This window comes from Vespula vulgaris, chromosome 11, assembly GCF_905475345.1.
Source record: "Vespula vulgaris chromosome 11, iyVesVulg1.1, whole genome shotgun sequence".
Lineage (NCBI taxonomy): Eukaryota > Metazoa > Arthropoda > Insecta > Hymenoptera > Vespidae > Vespula > Vespula vulgaris.
In genome coordinates, this window is record NC_066596.1 from 3,286,691 (window position 1) to 3,307,586 (window position 20,896).

Genomic DNA, 20,896 nt, shown 5'->3' on the forward strand with positions numbered 1-20,896 from the left:
ATTACAAATCATCGTAAACGAATCTTCAACTTCTTTTTTTTATTTTATATAAAACAAATCTTATAGAAAAGATTTCGACGAAATTGTTAGTATCGTGTTCTCGTTTATATATATATATATGTATGTATGTATGTATGTATGTATGTATGTATATGTATATATGTATATACGTAAAATTGTGTAGTGATCACAATGGCAAAAATCGAAAGGAAGATTAACGTAATCTTCTGGCTTCTCGTTCAGATTCCAAAAGAGTTAAGATATCTCCTTCGCGAACGGGTCCTTTGACATTTCTGATTATTTGTCTGTTCTGTTCATTCAAGAATTCCACTTTGACTTGGGTACATTGACCTTGGGAGCCCGTTCTGCCAAGCACTTTTACAACGCGTGCACGCACTATAGGTGTTTCCATGATCCTTTAAAAAAATTTGATCACTTTCGTCAAAAATATTTTCGATAGAACGAAATCGTTCTCGATCTTTAACGATGATGTTACGTAAGTATAATGGTCTTGCAAGTTATTCCAAAGTCTTTCAACTTCTACCAACCGTACTAAATAACGAAATCAAGTCGAATAAGAAACTAAAAGAAAGTTACATCGAAGAACTTAAAAAGTTTACCCAAAACGAATTGTTTTCGATCGATTCGATCGGACCTTTTTTAAACATCGATTGCGTTAAATTTACGATCCGAGATAAAAACTATCATACAAATTGATAGTTGATATGATAATATATAATCATTAATTTGGCAGCATTGACGAGCGACTAGTACGAATAAAAATAGCAACTCGCACGAAGTAGTATCGTCGCGCAAAGTCATATGAGATACGATTCAAACTCTAGAATTTCAAATGTTCGCGCTATTGCAAGCTCGATGTGCCATCTGTCGGAAATTTGTAAAAAACAATTCAAATTTAAATTCCATTTACGCGGGTCCATCCATCGATTGTTAAGTGCGAAAAACGATAGATTGATTAATTAATAAATCAATGTAGTTTTATAATTTATATGTTATAGAAGAAAGATGGACGCTCCTCGCCCATTGTTACAATTGATTTTATTCGCTTGTGCTTTAGTACAAATGTGACATTATTTTCTTGTCTATAACAAGAAACAATATGTCTCTCGTTTGTCTTTATTAAATCCACATTTTATTTGAAATATACTCACGCATGTAATTAATTATTTGCTAAGAAATACCCTTTATATGCGTCATACAAGACGTCTATATTTATTTCCCTTTCTTTCTTTCACTTTCTCTCTCTCTCTTTCTCTCACTCACCCTCTCACTCTCGTTCTATCTTCTTTCATTCTCATTATCTTCATCTTATTAATCTCACGCTTCTTAAAACAGACGCAAGCACGCAAGCACACACGCACGCACGCACGCATGCACGCATGCACACGGATATTCTTTTATATAAAATTACATCGTACGTGAAAAAGTTTAGCATATTTTGATAAGCAGTATGTGGTCTGATTTGACGATTTTGAATAATGTCATCGATGTGTCTGTCTGTGTGTGTGTGTATGTGTATATATATATGTGTGTGTGTATACGTTTATGTGGCATATGTGAATGTGATTTTTTTTTCCCTCTAGAAACTGTTTATCGCTAAAAATAAGAGAGAATTAGAACTATCTAAATTATTTCTATTACGTACAGAGGGAAAGAGAGAAAGAGAGAAAGAGGGAAAGAGAGAGATGGTTCGAAGATATATTATTAATCGAGAATTAATTATGACATTTCTTTCTTTTTCGTTTGAACACAATACGAGCAGCAAACGTCTTCCCTTTTTCCTTTTTTCTTCTTCTTATTCTTCTTCATCTTCTTCTCCTTTCTCCTGTCGATTCGCGGTTACGAAATTTTTACATAAACTTTAGGAAATTAGGAATAGGACGGCAATGAAAATCAAAAAAAAAAAAAGAAAAACAGAAAAAGACAAATAAAACGAAAAATAAATAAATAAATCATATTATACGAAATATATTCCACACGAGGCAGTATTAATTATAAAATATTTCAATTCTACGCGAATGTGTCATTCGTTTAGCCGAAATATAAGACTGGTGTAAATCATTCTTAATTCTACTGCTAATCATTAATATTGTTATTATTATTATAACTATTATTATTACTACTATTATTACTATTATTATTATTATTATTATTATTATTATTATTATTATTATTATTATTATTATTATTATTATTATTATCATCATCATCGATGAGTTTATTGATCCAATAATTATTTTATTCGTTAGGCGTCACTTTAATATATATTATTATTTTTTTTATCTTTCTTTTATATCCAATGTGATTTATAATATATATATATATATATATATATATATATATATATATATATTTTTAATCAAGCTTGAAAAGGAGCTTGAAAAGGAGATTGTGAAAAAAATAATAATCCTTGGATACATCGATCCTTTCGCTATTATTTCGATTTACACCGATCTTATGTCGTTTCTTTTTTTTTTTTTTTATTTCGTTCTATGCACTGCATTTGCTCGGATAAAGCTCTGTAAAAGAGCAAGGCTAGGATTTTAATTGTCTTTTTTTTCCTTCTTTTTTTCTTCCTTTTCGTTACATTAACAATACATTTATTATGTGTACAAAAAGAGTTATGCGATAATGATCCCAAGTTCTACATATACAATTGTCATTCCTTGCTGATTTCATCGATATTAAAAATCACAGGTATTCGGGAAAGTAATCATCATATATTTTCTTTCTTCTTCTTTTTCTTTCGCCTTTTTTTTTTCTATCAACGTTGACATCTTTACGCGTGTATATGCAATTTTTATTTGGTTTCTCTCTCTCTTTCCCTTTTTTTTTGTTTTTATTCGAAAGAAAAAACGTCCTAATGCATATCACGCGAAAAGAAACGAAAAACTAATATTACAAACATTTAAAGGAGAAATCCTTTTTTTTTATTCCTGATCTTATCAATTAATAATAATAGAAAAAAAAAGATATTTATCTTTTCTCTTTAAAATAAAAAGGAATAACTTCAGATCAAAGGTGCATTTTATAAAAACAAAAAAAATATCTACTTTCTATATATCGTATAAAAAAGTTGCATTTCAATAAAAAGGACATAATAATAAATAAATAAATGTCCGTTGGACTCTCGAATCTAATCAATGTTATGACAATTGATTTCATTCTACGAAAAATAAGATATGTCAACCATGAAAACATTAATATATATATAAGGGATCTCTTACACAAAAAAGATCAAGTATAATATAATCAAGTATAATATAAAATTTACTAAACATAAATAAAACTATTGACCACGATTAAAAAAAATAATGAAAATAGTCTATCCATTAACTAATATACATATTTTCTAATATATATATATATATATATATATATATATATATATACACACACGCGTTATATAAAAAAAAAAATTACATTAAAATAAGCCATCGAAGCAGGAATACAGGAGTACTATTTAAATTTACTTCGAACAATTCGATGATGAGACGATGATTATTAATAAATCAAATATATATAAATATATATATCCGATAAATTATAAACTAACGAGACAGAATAAAATAAAAAACGAAAAGAAAAAACATATATCTTTAGAAATAAGTAATACATTGTCGTCTATCGATATAAATACTGCTTTTCTATCACTGAACCAGTCGAACGACAAAAGAAATTAATAATTCAATTCTCATTTATAAGTATAATAAAATAAAATATAGTAATTAATTAATAATAATTAATGATTAATAAACCGTATGCTTTCCTTGTGTTTATCGGAATATAGGGAGAAAGATCGATGAATCCGAATTTTAGTAAAAAGTTTTTTCTTTCCCTCTCTCTCACTCTCTCCCCCCCCCCCCTCTCTCTCTCTCTCTCTCTCTCTCTCCCTATCTCTTAAGAGAGATCATTAGTTGCTCGCTCGTTTATTGACTGGTTTTCATTATTTCTTATTTCGTTATACGTATAAAAAAGAGATAGACGAAGAAAAAGACGAAAAGGGAGATCGTTCGTCTTTATCCTCTTTTTCTTGATTGCCCAAATAGGCCGCATAAAAGAATCGTCAAGGCGAATATTATCGGTTAAGAGAGAAATGAAAATGCGAAAAAAGAATAAGAAAAAAAAGAAATAGAAAAAGAAAGAAAGAAAGAAAGAAAGAAGAAAACAAAAGAAAAAAAAAGGAAATGCAATATAACGAGGATGTATTTATCTCACTTAAAGATACGCTCGCAAAGGAAAGATACGCGCGTTTTTACCAGCACATACATCATGATCATGGTTATCGTCATCGTCATCGTCTTCGTCATCATCGTACGTGCAACGATCGTTGGATATTTTCCTCCCTGATGATTCTTCGAATTAATTATTTTTAATTGTAGCAACTTGTTTACGCTAGCACTCGCACTTATTAGAAGCAAACGCTCAGGCAGCTAGTGATTGGTCAAGTGTGAGCTTCTCCCATTTTTCTCGCGTTTCTTTATAGTTTTTTTCTTTTTTTTTTCTTCTTCTTTTTCTTCTCTTTTTTTTTATTTTTTTTTTTTATTTTTTCTTGATTTTTCTCTTTCTTTCGTTCCTTTTTACAATAGACAGCACGTTCCAATTTGTATTCGACTCTTCTCGCGTGTTACAAATATTTAAGTAAACTCGCGCGTGTGTATGTGTGTGTGTGTGTGTGTAGGGATGTATGTACTTACGTGTACATTTATATATGCATTATATATATATATATATATGTATATATATAATGCATTTTTTTGTTTTCTTAATGAAATTACACGATATGAATCGAGAGAATTCATCCTTACGGACCTTTTTATACATATGGTATGTATATGAAATTGTGCCGAATATAAATGCGTCGTCGGCGTCTCCTTTCGCGTAGATCTTTACCTCTTTACGTTTCTTTCTTTTTTTTTTATCATTCCACTTGTTTCTTCTTCTTCTTTACATATTTTTCGATTAGGTCTATTGTTCTTATTTAGTTCATCGTAATTGTTCGCTACATCTTTAGAGACACACGACGTCGTCACGTAAATATGAGAATAATAAAAGACTCGTTTTCTTTTCTAAGTTTTGATCCGTTAAATATATATATATATATATAACTACGTATAATCTACTTAATAACGAAACGATCTAAACATTCCTTCGTCTCGTTTATTTAATTACGATAGACGCGCGATCGTTGGAGGGAAACGAGTCTTGAATGGGCCTAAGGCTCCTGGCGAGTTAGTAGTAATTGGCTATGAACATTGTCTTTCTCACTTTCTTGACTCTTCGATCGAACGCTGGCCGTTCTTTTGGAATATATTGCAAGTCCGCATGTTTTAGGATATTATTATTACGGGATTCGTTAAAATAGCCTAACTAATGCGCACTCTCTACATTCATCCCTTATAGAAATATCTACGTAATTCTACGCGCTTTTATGATTCATCTTCTGGTTCTCTTCGGTTATATTTCATTGGTAGTAATAATCGACTTTTTCTTTCTCTCTCTTTCTTTTTTCTCTCTCCGTCTCTCCCTCTCTCTCTTATCTTTATTTCTTTCTCTCTCTTTCTCCGATAGTTCCGTAATAATTCGATGAAATTTTAATTAGGCTTCATACTTTAATTGTCCTGCCTATGAACTCTTTAGCTGCTAAACTTCGGTAATAATCGAAACTACAATTTTCTTCTATGCTTCTCTGTTTGCTGCTGTCTGTATCTTTGTGTTTTTGTGTTTATATGTGTATAATAAGAGTCAGTGATGTGTATAGTTTTACCGATCTCTAGAAAGTCAAATTATAAAAGTCGGATAATATCAAAAGCACAAGGAAACACAGTATGTGTGTGTGTACGTGTATGTATGTTATATTAACAGAGCGAACGATGGTTTCCTTTTTTTTTTCTTTTTTATCACTTACTTCCATGATTCATTTTCCAACGCCAGAAACCTTGTGGGAGATCTCTTTTCTTATTATAAAAATGCTAATGACAATATCATTGGATCGCTTATGGAAAAAGTGTCTGGCATTGGAAAATCCGATCCAGTCTCGATCGAAGCTCTTCTCCGTGGAAGTAAAAACGCGTCGAAGGAGCTTACTTCTTTTTCTCTCTTTTTATTTTGTTTCTCTCTCTTTCTCTTTCTTTCTTTCTTTCTTCTTTCTTTCTTTCTTTCTTTCTTTCTTTCTGAAAAAAGTCAGGCAAGTTTGTTGGGCCACGAAGAACCATACCTTTGACTGTCGTGCTTTCGTTTTTCTCTCTCTTTCTTTCTTTTTCTCTTTTTCTTTCTCTTTCATTTTCTCTTCACTTTCTTTGTTCTTTCATGTTATTGTCTGCCATCGCCATTGGAGCATCGACGTCGTCGAATCGGTTTCAACGAAGAGATCGAAGTTTCAGCCTTAAGACGAAATAGGCGACGACTCTTAGACCGAGTAAGAAACCAACAAGGGCGACAACGTCTACCCAATAAACGGTGTTCTCCATCGACATCTCCTCTAGAAATTTTGTCGGGCTCTTGAAATGGCAGTATGCATCGGAACACTTTAGCTTTGCACGATTGTAGCCGTAAACGGATATCATGGCACCCTCGAAGCCATATCTGATGTAACTCACGTAAGAAAGGAACCTTAGGTATGATGGTATCGCGTTAAAATTTACGAAGAAACCGGAGAATAGGACGATCGGAACCGACGATACCGGACCGATGAAAACCCCACTCTAAAAATAATCAAAAATCTTTTGTACCTTTGTATCTTTGTATCTCGATACGTTTCGATGTAAGATTACAAATAAAGCTTACCTCGACGCTCATTGCAGCACCTATTAACAAACCGATTGATTGTGATACCAATGACGTTAACACGCATATATTTAGATACATGAGAAACCTCTCAGTCTCCAATGGTTGCGAAGTCATAAAGTAGACGATCATAACATAAGCTATGGAATAGATTATCTGTAAAATAAAAATAAAAAGATGGATGAATAAATAGGATGTACGTAACGTTATCGACGATCGATTTTAATTAATTAATTAATTGTATTATATACCTGAAAGGGCAAGTCGGCTAGAGTTCTAGCAAAGTAGAAAGCTTTTAACGAGTACCAATAATTTAAATGTTCTCTCACGAACACTGCCATCTCTGTGGGAACTGAAATGATGATAGAAACATTGTAAGACAAAACAATACTTGGATGAGTTATTAACCTGAGTAATTTTCTAACCAATCATGAATAATATTCAACTTACACGTGAGTATGGTAGGCATCATAGCAGTGAACATAAGAAACATCACCGTGAAGAAGACGCATCCGGCATTACTCATTACTTTCGAGGCCTCGTTACCGATGTCATAATAAATAGCACCGATGAGAAAACCAACGATTATGTGAGAAATCAGCCTTGTTCTCGTTAATGTCTGAAGATTCGAAAGAGAAAGAGAGAGAAAAAGAAAGAGATTAGTATTTCATCGAAGACAAAAGAAAAGAAAAGGAAAGAAAGACAAGAGATTGAGACGAGTCTAACCATGTCTCTTAACTGCGAAAGGAAGGTTCTTTTAAGGAGAATCCAAAATTGCACCCATCCATTGGTCGGGAAGCCAACTTTTTGCTCTATACTTTCGGCACTGTCGAGCAAAGAAGTCGTGCAAGAAATCGGCATATTGATGACCGTACCATCAGCGGCTGGTTTTGCAACACCATTTGGTATTAAGCTACCAGCTTCTGGTTTGGTTTGTTCTTGAGTAGGTGATTGCTTTGCGATATCGTTCGAAACCGTTTGACTCGCCGCTATCGCAGCTTGATGATGTTGATAATTGTTGCATTTACCATTATTCACAGCCATTACCAATTTGTGAACGCACTCGCCGTGTTCCCCGCATGCAACTTCCATCACTAAAAAAAAAAAAAGAAAAGAAGGTTGTTTTCTCACTTGTTGTTTGCTTTCGTTATCGTTACCTCGTGATTAGAAACAGGTGTTATATTATCTAATTGTCTGATCTGTTATGTTATCTAATGTCTTGTACAAGTGAAATATAAATTAAAAGGAAATATTTTACCGTAATCTGCAGGATTATGATAACTTGGACAATCGAGACCCATCGACGATAAAAATGGTACGAGACCACCTACGTTCCCTTGATATATACATTGCCCTTCGGCTAGTAAATACAAATGATCGAACATCTCGAACAGCCTTGCACTTGGCTGATGTATCGTACATATGATCGTTCTTCCTAAAATAAAAATATTCCCAGTTTTCATTCCTGATTTTTATTCAATGTCCATGCATTCTTAAACGTATAAACATTTCGTATCTGATTGAATTTAATATTCATTCAGATATGATAAATTTTCTTCTCTGATATTTTTTTCTTTCTTTTTTTTTTACGAACCTCCTCGACTCAAGGATTTGAGTAGATTCAAACATTGGAAGCAGGAGGAGCTGTCTAAGCCAGAAGTGGGCTCGTCAAAGAACATAACCGGAGGGTTATTGACGAGCTCCAAAGCAATTGACAGTCTCTTTCTTTGTCCGCCGCTAAGGTTATGAGTTTGAGTATTGCTGGCGTCGCTTAATCCAAGAGTCTCGATAATTTCTTCGATCTGTGAAATTTTTTTTTTTTTTTTTTTTTTTTTCTTTTAATACTACTTATAGAAGAAATTTACCAACAAAAACGACAAAGCAAAATGAATATTATCTTATGCGATAGTACAATAATGCGTCAATAATTATCGCTGATATCGAAATAAATTTTATCGACTTCCGAATACACATACATATACACGCGTGTATCCAAATGCTTACTGTAATATCGTGATTGTAAGAAAAAAATGCTGCGTGTCTGTATTTTGAAAAAGATATATAATTTCTCAGAGATTTACGATTTATTATATAGAAAATTTCAGTCAGAAAGAAAGAAGGATGCATTGAAACAAGTATACTTTTGTATCGTAATAAGAAAACACGGTGAATACATTGTTAATCAAAGGAATTGGTGTTTAAACTCGACAATGTCGCGAAAGTGAAAGCATGCGATACGCTACGTTTCTCCTTAAAACCACAACATTTAATTCACCTTACTCGTTCTCTTTCAAAAAGAATTATTAATACATAGTGATCTTACCACAACTTTTTTTGCCGTTGCACTGATGTCTTTGCCTAATTTTAAATTCGCAGATACTGTCATGGCCTCGTGAACAGTCAAATGTGGAAGCAATCGATCATCCTGCATAATGTAACAAGACATCTTTCGAAATCTTCGAAGATTTCTATCCTTTCCATTTATCAATACCGATCCGCTCAGATGAGACGTTCTAAAAATATATAATAAAAAGGAATCAATAATAAATAGATGAAAATTATATGTATATACATACATACACGTGTGTGTGTGTGTCTGTGTGTAATGTAAAATAAGAGGCAAAATTAAGGAAGTTGCTTGTTTCATTTCAAAGCAATATTATTCATTTATCTTTCATCGAACGATCTTCATCTAATACAATCATATTGCGTGCATGTGTGCATGTTTGTATGTGCGTTTGTGTTTGTGTCAGCTGAGGTACTCGAGAGTAAAGATAAGCTTGTCAGTCAACACTAGAAGATGGTATTTTTATCAAACGACGAAGCATGGATATAAAGGGTTCTGCCCTTCGATAAATACGTTCTCATAATTGTCCGGCCAACCATGTAAGCCGTTTATCACATTACGTTGCGTCCAGACAGAAGGTCATCGTCCTTCGCAAGGATCGAAGAAAATCTCGCTAAAGATTTTTTTTAACGGAGATAAAATCATGCTGCTTACTTGTAACCAGCCAGAACGTTCATCAGAGTACTCTTTCCAGCACCCGAAGGACCCATAATGGCCGTCAATTCGCCGGATCTGAATTTTCCGTTCACACATTTTAAAATCGTCTTGTAACCTGTAAAAAAGAAAACCATAAATAAACGATTTTTATATTTTTTATTGATAATCGATTTTTTATAAACGAATTTTTTTTATTATTGTTTTCCTTCTCATATATAAATTGTCTTTTTGTTGTTGTTATTATACGATAGGATCAACGATCTAAAAAGTTTCGAATTTATTATTCCAAAGTTTTCGAACGAAACTCAAAACCGTAAAAATACTTTAACTTTCTTACTTCTTCTTCTTCTTTTTTTTTTAACTCAGTCCCTACTTTCAATACTTGCAATTTTTTTGCTTCGAGAAAGAGTAAAAGGATCCTCGTGAGGAAATAGTTTACAAGTCAAAGAGATGCCGCTTTGTGATCCTCGATAAAGAGATTAGAATTATGGTGATCGAACAAATTCGATCATCCTTCAACTTCCGAGATCGATCCATCGAAAATCATGAAGTTCGGAAAAGGGAGGATATTTTTATTGCTGTATATTTCAAAATGATAAGGATCATATAATACCGTGTATATGTGTATATTAAAAATGTGTGTGTGTAAAACAAAAAAAAATATATTTTTGTATATACATAGTCAAATTTCTGGATGACCTCTTTTACGACGAGTACGGTTGCACTCGGTAGTGTATCTGCGCCGAAACCGGAACCAGCCGGTACATTACTATCGATTCTTTCGGGCTAGGTCGTTCACATACGTTGGTCCAACGTAAAACCTATTCGAGTTATTCGCATCGTAAAATTTTCTCTTTTTATTTAACTCGATCTTAAGCCAAGATAATCGTCAATTAACAAGACGATGAGCAAGACAATAGTTTGGTATCATAGCGAATAATAATTTTTAATAAAACCTTTTTTGTTTTTGTTTTTTTATTCATTTCACGTATAGAATGATAGTATCGTAAATTTTTCAACTCGAGATTTCTTCGACTATCGATGAAATAACAATCAACGATTATTATTCACTTAACGTAACTCGTTTTTCCATTTTTAACTTTAAGATCGTAAATCTTAAACTCACGTAAATCTATCTTTCTCACTTATTGATGTAACAATAATTTTAAAAAATATAATTTTGCGAAATTACGATTTTCACGATGATAATAATAGTTATTGATTATGAACGATAAAAAATATATTATTACCAACAGCAATATCGTTCATTTATTCTATCAAGACACATTGACTCAATTCAAAGTTATTGTAATTAATGGCCACAATTACTTTGATGAATTTAATAGAGCAATCATGGGGAAGAGAGCTATATATATAATGCTTTATACACGTAATTCCGACACGTCCACTTTACAACGAAACAGATAAAACAATTACAACGAAATAAATAAATAAAAAAAAGAAAGAAAAAAAAAGGAAAAAAAGAAAAGAAAAAACAAGAGAAAGAAAGAAAGAAAGAAAGAAAGAAAGAAAGAAAGAAAGAAAGAAAAAGGAAGAGAATGAGAGCGAGATAAATGTCGCCATAAAACGTGTACATTGTAATCATGAACGAAGAAAACTCTTTTGGAATGATCCTTTTACGACAAAGCACATTAAATGAATCATCTTGTCGTTGGACAAAAAAGAAAAAAAGAAAAAAGAAAGAAGATAAAAAAATGCAAATTAATTAGATTCAAACTTGTTTCTTGTTCGAACGTTAACGACTGCGTTGTCTCTTAAGTGCTAAGACTTTGATAAGAGAAAAAAAGAAAGAAAAAAAAAGAAAAAGAAAAAAAGAAACAAGGAAAAAACGAAAGAAACGAAAAAAAAATAGGGAGATATAAAGTCACCTCGTTTTCTGCCCTCGGAAACGCTGTAGGCAAGATTTTTAAACTCGACGTCGACCGGTGGCCTTTTTGGTAGATGCGTCAGTGAAACCGCCGGCCTTTTGTTTCCTTGTCCAGGACTGGCGCCGCTATGATTTGGAACTTTCCTTGCAAGCACTCCTCCGGTGCAAGCTGTGCCTGCAGACCCGTTTGATGTGACACCGTTGCAACTGCACTGAAGATTGTTCTGCGAGCCTCTAAAAAGTGAACGAAGAGAGAAGAAATAGAAAAGAGTCAAATAAATTTCATCTGTGAATATATTTAAAAAATTAACATACATCATCAGCTTATATAGATCATCTAATACACGATCATTGAAACTTGAAACTTTTAAATATTTAAACAAAAATTTTTGCAGATATAAAATCAAGAAATAAAAATTCGTTAATTTCGAATAAATAGATTTCCTTTCGCTTATCTCTGATCGTTGAAATCAAAGTATCATTTCGATCTATTATTAGAATTAAAATATTATCGTTAATATGTTTTATTCGAGTGGACGATAGTATTAGATAATCCAACAAGATCGATAAACGTCATAGTAACGGATTTACGCACAAACGATAAGGGAAGTTACTTCGGGCCCTGAATAAGACAATGATCCCTATACGATGATATAAATTTATATTATCTCATGGATTTAATTTAATATCTAATAGATAAATGGTATATAATTTTTATTTCCATATTTTCGACAATATGATCGAATTTGGCCAATAATATTTCTCACTTCATTCATTTACATTAACAATTGAAGCGAGAAAATATATATTGTGTTGTATGGTATATATATATATAACACCTCAAGTTCATTGAAGGCTAAATCCGTCAGTGAAATCGTCTGCTTATCTAATTCATGAGAAGATTTATTAGAATTTATAGTTGCTTATAAATCTTCTTGATTTACGATGAAGTATAAATAAATTGTGATGAACTTTAGAATGATTTCTTTTTTAAATAAATTGAAATCTATAAAAACAAAAGAAGAAGCTCTCAAAGAAAAATATTATTACGGATGATGTTCTTGCTTCCGCCTGCACGATCTTTTAAATTTTTAGAATACATAGACAATGTAAATGATCTTATGCAATAGCATGGGCAGTCTCTGAGGAAATGAGTAGCATACAACGAATAATAACATTTTTGCTTGATAACGATTCGTGTTTATCTTCTTCATGAACCACGATTAAAACTTTAATATCTTCACTTTATACTTCTTACTTTATAAAAAGCATCTATTTTAAATGATAAAAAATTTGAGGTAATCCGACAAAGAAAAGGAAGAAAAATAAATGAAAATATTCAGTCATGTCATTAAAATTAAATGCATATCTTTCGTATGAGATTAAAAATGTTATATCACGTTGTAATTTTGTATCGTTTATATAAATGGATTTTTCATTATAATACAAGTACGATCGATTGCACAAAACGATCTCGACCGCCATTACCGAGCGAATTATATTATTACGAGGAAACGAGAAAAGTGATAGTTAATGAAGCCAATTCTGATACATTTTTTTCTTTCCTTCTTTCTTCTTTTTTTTTATTCTTTATTTCTTTTTTCTTTTTTCTTTTTTCTTTTGGTTTTTTCTTTTTAACTCGTTCGAGTAATTTTCTCATTGGGAAAAAACGATAAGGATGAAACATATTTTTTTATCTGCACGAAGATTCGATACACATCTACGATTTTTGATTTAAATTAAGATCAAAGGAAAAGAAGAAGAAAATTTTGCATTTTCAATAAATTCAAGAAAAAAAAGCATCTTCGATATATAAATAAAATATAGAATTAATTCTCTTACATATACAATTATTGATCATCCATGACCGAGCTCACAAATGGAAAGTATAAATAATACTTTACAAAGCATTGCTCGTCGAGTGCATTGATCGTAAATTACGATAGATTAACGACAACGTCGATTGGTAGTCTTTGATAAGTCGAAATGAAATTTAGTTGGCAAAGGTTAACTAAGAGATTAATAATTGAAATCTCGGGATTGGTATCGTGTGAAAAGAATAAATGAAAAATTTAATCGTCCTCTCCAAAGGATTTGTAACAATTAGTTATAACAATTTTATTTAACAACAAACATCGATAAAATGTAACGAACGTCGAGTTCTCTCCCATTTTCACACGAATTAATTCATTCATAAATATTATTAAAAAAAAAAAAAAGAAGACAAAATAATCGTTGCTAAAAATCGTACGATTATTCATCAGGATCGTATACCCGTGTTCTTGTGCAATGCCAAACAAGATAAAATAATCGAGTTTCCTTGGCAAGCACAGAGGAGTCCAACAAGGAGTATTATAAGTATTAGTTTCGGATAGTGTGTCCATCAACGGGAAGGGGAATCGATCGAACCATGGAGACCTTGAAATCCCTTTCGGACGTTTTCGAGGGAAAGGTTCGCGTGTCGGAAGGAGATCTTGGCTTGTCCTTCATTCATAGATTCTCTCAGAGGATTGGATAAAGCGGATATTTGAAAACGATTCCACCCATCTAACCACCCACCTACCCACCCTCTACAACTCTCCCTGCTCATCTCCCTTTCCCTCTTTTCTATCGTTTGTGAACTCTCTACTTCGACATATGAGATGGAAAAGAACAGAGAAAAACGTCGATGGAAAAGGGATATATAGCGAAAAGATATAAAAGAGTATTGTGTTCGCAGAAGATAGAAAAATTTCAACGATAGAAAATGGTATCTTTCTTAGGAATGAGTTTAGATAGAAATTTATTAAACGTTTGACCGGCGACATCCTTACTCAGAATGATTTTTCTCTATTTCTTTCTTTTCTTTAACGGTTTCCTTTCGATTTACCAAAGAAACGTAGTACTTTAATCGTGAACATTAGAAGTGAACATAAGAAGCTTATAAAAGAAAACTTTTGCATGATAGGAATCTACCTTTAGTTCGTTTACAATAAAAATTCGACTGAACTAAAAGATAGGAGGACAAATTTAGAGGAAGAAAGAAAGAGAGAGAGAGAAGATACGTTTTTTCTCGAATAGCGAATGGAATTTAGGTCAAACGACATTCGATGAAGTAGGCATAGAACGCGAGCAGGGACCAAAAGGTATCCACACACACATCTATTTTCAATATGTCCAAGAAAAAGATCACAAATGTTAACATGGATCGATAGTATTTCGTCATCGTTTTAAATATCATTCTTTCTCTCGTTAACGTCGAACTCATTTTGTCGATGTGAAAGAAGTTCTAAATTTTTATTCTCTCTCTCTTTTTTTTTCTTTATAATAACCTGACTAAATAATGTAGTAGTAATGACTCTCCTTAAAATGTTCAGAGTGAGAAGAATGACGTAAGGCAAATATGCTAAACCATTACTGGAGAAGTGCATCAATGAAGTTTTCAAACACGATGCATAGCTTGCATTACGATTCGAGTTCACCGGCATCTCGCCCACGCGTATTTACTTTGAAAAGCACCCTGGAGGTATTCGTATTGATACATCGTACGACATCGATACACTATATCGCTTACAAATTTGTATTTCTCTTGCAATCGTGGCAATTGAAAAAAAGAAAGAGGAAAAGAAAAAGAGAAAGAAAAGAGAGAGAAGACGAGTGACATGGAAGGGATGAAAGAGGGAAAAAAATAAAATCGACTCACCCAAGGACCGCATTATTGAGGTTCTCCAAGTGTAAAGATGGCGGTGGTGATCTGATTGTCACTTGATGACTTCCACCGGCAATAAATTGTACCTGCTCGTCGCCATTATATCTCGATCCACCTCCTCCACTCAAACTGAGATTCTTCAAATCTGCCATAATCCGATTCTGCTAAAATTAGAGAGAAAATTAATAATTAAAACCTATTTTACTCGTTTCACGCAAGAAATTCTATGTTTTTCTTAGAGATCATTGCTGAATGTTTGCAAATGATATTTTTGTCGAACGCATAATGAATAATTATCAATAACGTCACTAGATTTTTCGTAATATTGACTATCGAACTATCTTGAATCTACAATAAATTTAATAACAAAACTTTCTTATCAATTAATTAGGTCAGAGTCTACGTTTTCACGTCTTTGTTAAATGATCTTGACATTTGACCATTTGAAATTTTTAATACAATCGAGGACGTCGTTGAAAAATATATATTTTTAATGTGTTCGACGATTAACAAGAAAAGTCTTTAATTTAATAAAGAAAATTTTTAATAAAGAATTTAATAAAGATGTTAAATCTTTAATAACAATTTAATAAAGAATTCGTAAGAATTTCTATTTTCATGAAATAGAGACGATTTAGTCGCGAGCGGAAGATTAGAAATAGAATTCAGGAAATATCGTACTATCGATTTACTATTGTTAGATGCGAGCTGTTAACGCGAATATAACCACGAATTTATAACGATCTATGCGGCCTTATTGTAGTTAGATTAATTGGATATAAAAAAATGAAGTGAATGATTAATGAATATTATTATTAATCTTGACATATCCGAGCTGACAATCTTAGATTATTTTTCATTCATATAAACGTGAACATATTCTAGAACGAGTCTTTATGATTTACAAGAAGAAAGCCAAGAAAATTGCAATCGTTTGGCTCAACACTGTGTTCCAATATAGTGTTTATTATATATATATATATATATATACACACAGCAGGTGCGAGTAAAAGAAAGAAAATTTAATTTCACTCAATTCGCATTCATTCTCAAAGTTTTGCTAGAGAACGGTGACGAAGATAATCGTTGGACTAATGCCAGAGAAGCTTGCACACCTTTTTTTTATCGTTCAAAAGGTAGAATCCTTTTTAGTATCATTTTTGTTACGATCGTTCTGCTTTGTCGATTTATCCAAATGCCATAAAACAAAACAACAATTTCCATTTTTCGCAATGTTCTCGCTAAACTATTGAAAATGAAAAAAAAAAGTATTAAAAAAAGGAACAGATCAATATGTTGCACAATATCGATATCGATATTAACGTGGATTTATGTAAATAAAATTGACATAAATTTGAATAAGATGCATCTTCCTTTCTTTTTTTTCTTTCTCTCTCTCTCTCTCTCTCTCTCTCTCTCTCCCCCTTCCTCTCTTTCTGAAAGGTTTCTTTTGATTAATTAAAAAAACTTTCACGTCGTCGATCATTACTCATTTCTTTGTAACAATGAAAGGGCAACGTGTTTGAAATCGATCGATTGATAGATCGATCGATTGATCGATCTTTCCTTGAAGATGAGTGCACATGTCGGGAATTGTACCTTTCAATAACGCACACGTGATAAGAATGATATGTGAATGCTACGTGAAATAAAGAAAGAAGACCCTGAGTTTGTTTTCATGACACAATAAAATTTTATCGATAGTTCAAGGTAAGATAATCTTGAATATTAATAATGAAAAAAATCAAAAGTTAAAAAATGTATATACATAAATTAGCATTAAACGTCATCTGTCATATTTCTATTATATCCCGAAATTAAAAGAAATAATAGTTGTATAAAAAAAATTTCTTTCTTTTTATCCTTTTGATCTTCTTTCATAAAGAAAGCTCCCATATTCTACTCGATGCAAATTGTCGAGTCAAGCTAATATACGCTAAAGTTACAACAAGGCAAATTACCGTAGCGGTTTATGAAAATTGACTTGCTCCAGAAATGCTTATCGCAATGATGATACAACATATTTTATGGTGTAAAGTATCGTTGTGCCCATAGTACTTCGTAACTCGGATAATACTAAAAATATATAATAATAAATAATGATGATAATAATGATGTAAATAATAATACAGTTGGAAAAAGAGAGTTGGAATTCGAAATCGATAATTTTCTTTTATTTTTGCAGACGAGTATATACGTCCGTACGCTCATGAGTCACTCGATCATCTAACCTATGTAAGTGACCTCGATCGTAGAGTACAAACAGTTGGGCTTTTATTATCGGTGAAGCAAAAAACTACTACGAGGTTGACCTCTATGAACTCGTGTCTATTAGTTAAATCGACATGTATTGACAAAATGAGACATGACTTGGTACAAAATAAAAATATTCTATTTACGACAAAGTTTTTTGTTTCTCGTACAAGGACATTTTTTCTTTCTTTTTTTTCTTTTTTTAATCTCTTCTCTTTTTCCATATTCCTTATTAATTACCATCAACAAATATCAAAATATTCCAACGACGTTCGATGTCGTGGAAACAAAATTCTCTGTATTATTATTTTCGATTAATTATATATTATTAATTATTCCAATTAAGATTTGCTTTTGAAATTTTCCAAATTATTACATATTTTCCATTAAAGAGACGTATAATTGACGGGTGCGTATATGAAGCCACGATATAATAATTAATAATATATATAATAAATAACCGTGTATGTATGTATATACAAAATTTTAATATATCAAACGATTCACAGTCACAGTTAATAGAAAGGCGTAAATACTTCTCTTGCATACTAAACGTCATGAATACACACATTTCAATTTGTAGCTACTCTTTGATATATATACACACATATGTATATATATATATATATATATATATATATATATATATATACATAGAAAGAGAGAGAGAGAGAGAGAGAATGAAGGGGAAAGAGAACGGAAGAAGAGAGACGCCAAATGCTGGTTTGATTAATTCAGATTGGATTCGTTAACGGCAATAGAGAGATAACGGGTGATATGCGTGCAAAACACGATCCTATTTATGATTTTATAGGCTCAACGATCGATCGGCTTCTTAGCTAAAGGAGTAAGACGAGAATCCGTTCATTCGAAGAATACATGTGAAAGAAAAGAAAAGAAACGAGAAAGAGAGAGAAAGATATCAAAGTACGCAGGCGCAACATTAATTCGCGCGTGTGCAATGTGCATTCGAACGAAGAAACAGCATGAGCATTGAATTTAATTAGAGATAGATCTTGGAAAGACGAACCTAATTTTCTACGTTTCAAATTAGATATATATTATATACATGTATATATGTATATGTGCGTGTGTGCGCGCGCGCGATGTATGAACTTTCATTTTATCGCTCTTCTGTAATACTCTTATAAGATAATTACATTAGATTAAGTATGTATTATTGATTAAAAACTAATAGGAAATTACAATATCGTTTAAGAAATAATTTATCGACGTTACGAATAATGATGACGTATATTAAGAAAGAAAATTTATCGTTCATGTTATCTGATCGTTTTTCTCTCTTTTTCTTTTTGCCTTTTCACAAAATACCATCAGGCAAAATTAATAAATACGTGCACGAACGTGTTATTAAGAGACACGAATGAAACAAATGGAACTAATGAAGTTTATTTTTAGACAATAACGTTTTGAAAATTCTAACGTTTGATTAATTCAATAAATTATTTAGATTGATATAATGGAAAAAAACATCTGTGTACATTTAATTCCACTCTCGCACGCATCATTTTCAATGTTCGAAAAAAGAAAAGAAAAGAAAAAACGAAGATTTTTGTCCAAAAACTTTGAAAGATGGTTCGGTCCAGAGACAAGAAAACTAGAAACAAGGACAACCATTATCAACGAAAAGCGTGCTTGTGAGCCTCGACTCGCCACGACCTACATAGAGACCCAGGAGGTGCTTTCGATGCGTCTTGTGGGATTATTTTTAAAACAAAAAAAAGAAAAAGAAAGAAACAGAAGTAAAAAGAGAAAAGAATGGTACATAAGAAACACAACGGTACAATTTTACGATCGGAATTACACATCGATAAGAAAATAGTTACGTCGAACCTTTTTTATTATTTCTCGCATAAAATTCAACGAAAATGTTTCGACATATAAAGTCACTTTGATAACATTATCATGAAATTATTTTTGTAGCCGTCGTTATTCCGATATTAACTACAACTCGTTGAATTTATCCTTTGCGTTCGTTAAGCCGTCGGATTTAGACTATCGATAACGTAATAATTTACTAAAATAATTCTGAATCCAATAACAATTAGATATTTTTTATTCATCGGTCTTCAAAACAAGTCAAAAAATATAATGCACGTGTGCATACTCGTTCGTTCACTCGCAAAACAGCAAATTCATTTTGATCCGATAATTATACTTTATCGTCGAGTATCACAAATAACGTTAGTCGAGGGAGATCATACTTATAAAGAACGTATTGTCCGAGGTCATGAGGATAAAGGGCGAAGAGTAAAAAATATTCCACTCACCGTAGAACGACGAGTTGATGCTGATGGGTTTGGTGTTTCTCCGTTATATCCGAATTCATAACCCACCGAAGAAAAATCGAAGCATCCTCGGGTTGTTCCTTTTTATTTGGATAATCCCTGCCGACGCAGTAGAAATCCTCCCGTTATTTATTTATTTTATTTTCTTCTTTCTCACGAACAAACAAACGAGAAAAAAACTTCAACAAAAAAAGAACCAAAAAAAAAAAAAGAAAAAAGAAATGGACAAGCAGCGATCGAAGGAACACTAATTCGAACTATCACTATAGCGACCGTGGATCCTTCTTTGGCAAAAGATCCTTTTGTTTCTCCGTTACCGATAACGCACCCCACGATTCATGACACTCTTTTTTCGCCCACTTTTCTAATCTTCCTCTTCTTTTTTTTATTATCTTTTTTTTTCTTTTTTTTTATCTTTTCTTTTTATTTATTTGCTTTTTTGTTTGTTTTTTTTTTTTTTCTGTCAAACACCCAGATAAAAAGGAAAAGCCCACCGAGTTTGCGTGGGCTTATCGGTTCAAGTACACAGGCACACTTAATATTTTGACGTAAAAATGTTTATGACGGTAGAGTTTAATAAACAGGGATAAGAAATAGAGAATAAGAAAGAAAGAGATAGATAGATTGGTAGATAGATAGAGATAGATAGATGGAGAGACAGAGATAGAGAAAGAGAAAAAGAGAAAGAAAGAAAAAACAAAGAGAGAAAAAAAGGGACGCAAGGAGAGGCCGATCTAAAAGACGCACCACCAACACTCCGAGAGATCAGCTGTCGAGCTATGCACCACCGTTCGACTCTACCGTCGAAATGAGCCGACCTGTCCGCGTCGAAAGCCAGTAACGTCAACTCTCGCGGGAGCCAGGGCCCCACTCTTTTACTCTTAGCGATCTGTCTGTCTCTCTCTCTCTCTCTCTCTCTCTCTCACCCTCCCACTACCTCTCTTTCT

At 32.4% G+C, this 20,896-nt stretch overlaps 2 protein-coding genes across 2 annotated transcripts; both read right to left on the reverse strand.

Annotated features, from left to right (window-relative positions):
• Window positions 1-14: 14 nt before the first annotated feature.
• LOC127067595 (40S ribosomal protein S28-like) lies at window positions 15-892 on the reverse strand. Its single transcript, XM_051002698.1, has one exon. The coding sequence runs from the start codon at window positions 410-412 to the stop codon at window positions 215-217; it is 198 nt and encodes a 65-aa protein (XP_050858655.1). The 5' UTR covers window positions 413-892; the 3' UTR covers window positions 15-214.
• Window positions 893-4,209: 3,317 nt separating this feature from the next.
• On the reverse strand, window positions 4,210-20,806 carry LOC127067584 (ATP-binding cassette sub-family G member 4). Its single transcript, XM_051002673.1, has 12 exons — window positions 19,932-20,806; window positions 15,382-15,548; window positions 11,701-11,933; window positions 9,809-9,926; window positions 9,131-9,320; window positions 8,402-8,609; window positions 8,066-8,242; window positions 7,534-7,901; window positions 7,258-7,426; window positions 7,059-7,159; window positions 6,808-6,963; window positions 4,210-6,725 (listed from the first exon to the last, which is right to left on the reverse strand). Exons 2-12 carry the CDS (start codon window positions 15,537-15,539, stop codon window positions 6,381-6,383), a joined length of 2,223 nt encoding a protein of 740 aa, XP_050858630.1. The 5' UTR covers window positions 15,540-15,548; window positions 19,932-20,806; the 3' UTR covers window positions 4,210-6,380.
• Between the last annotated feature and the right edge of the window lie 90 nt (window positions 20,807-20,896).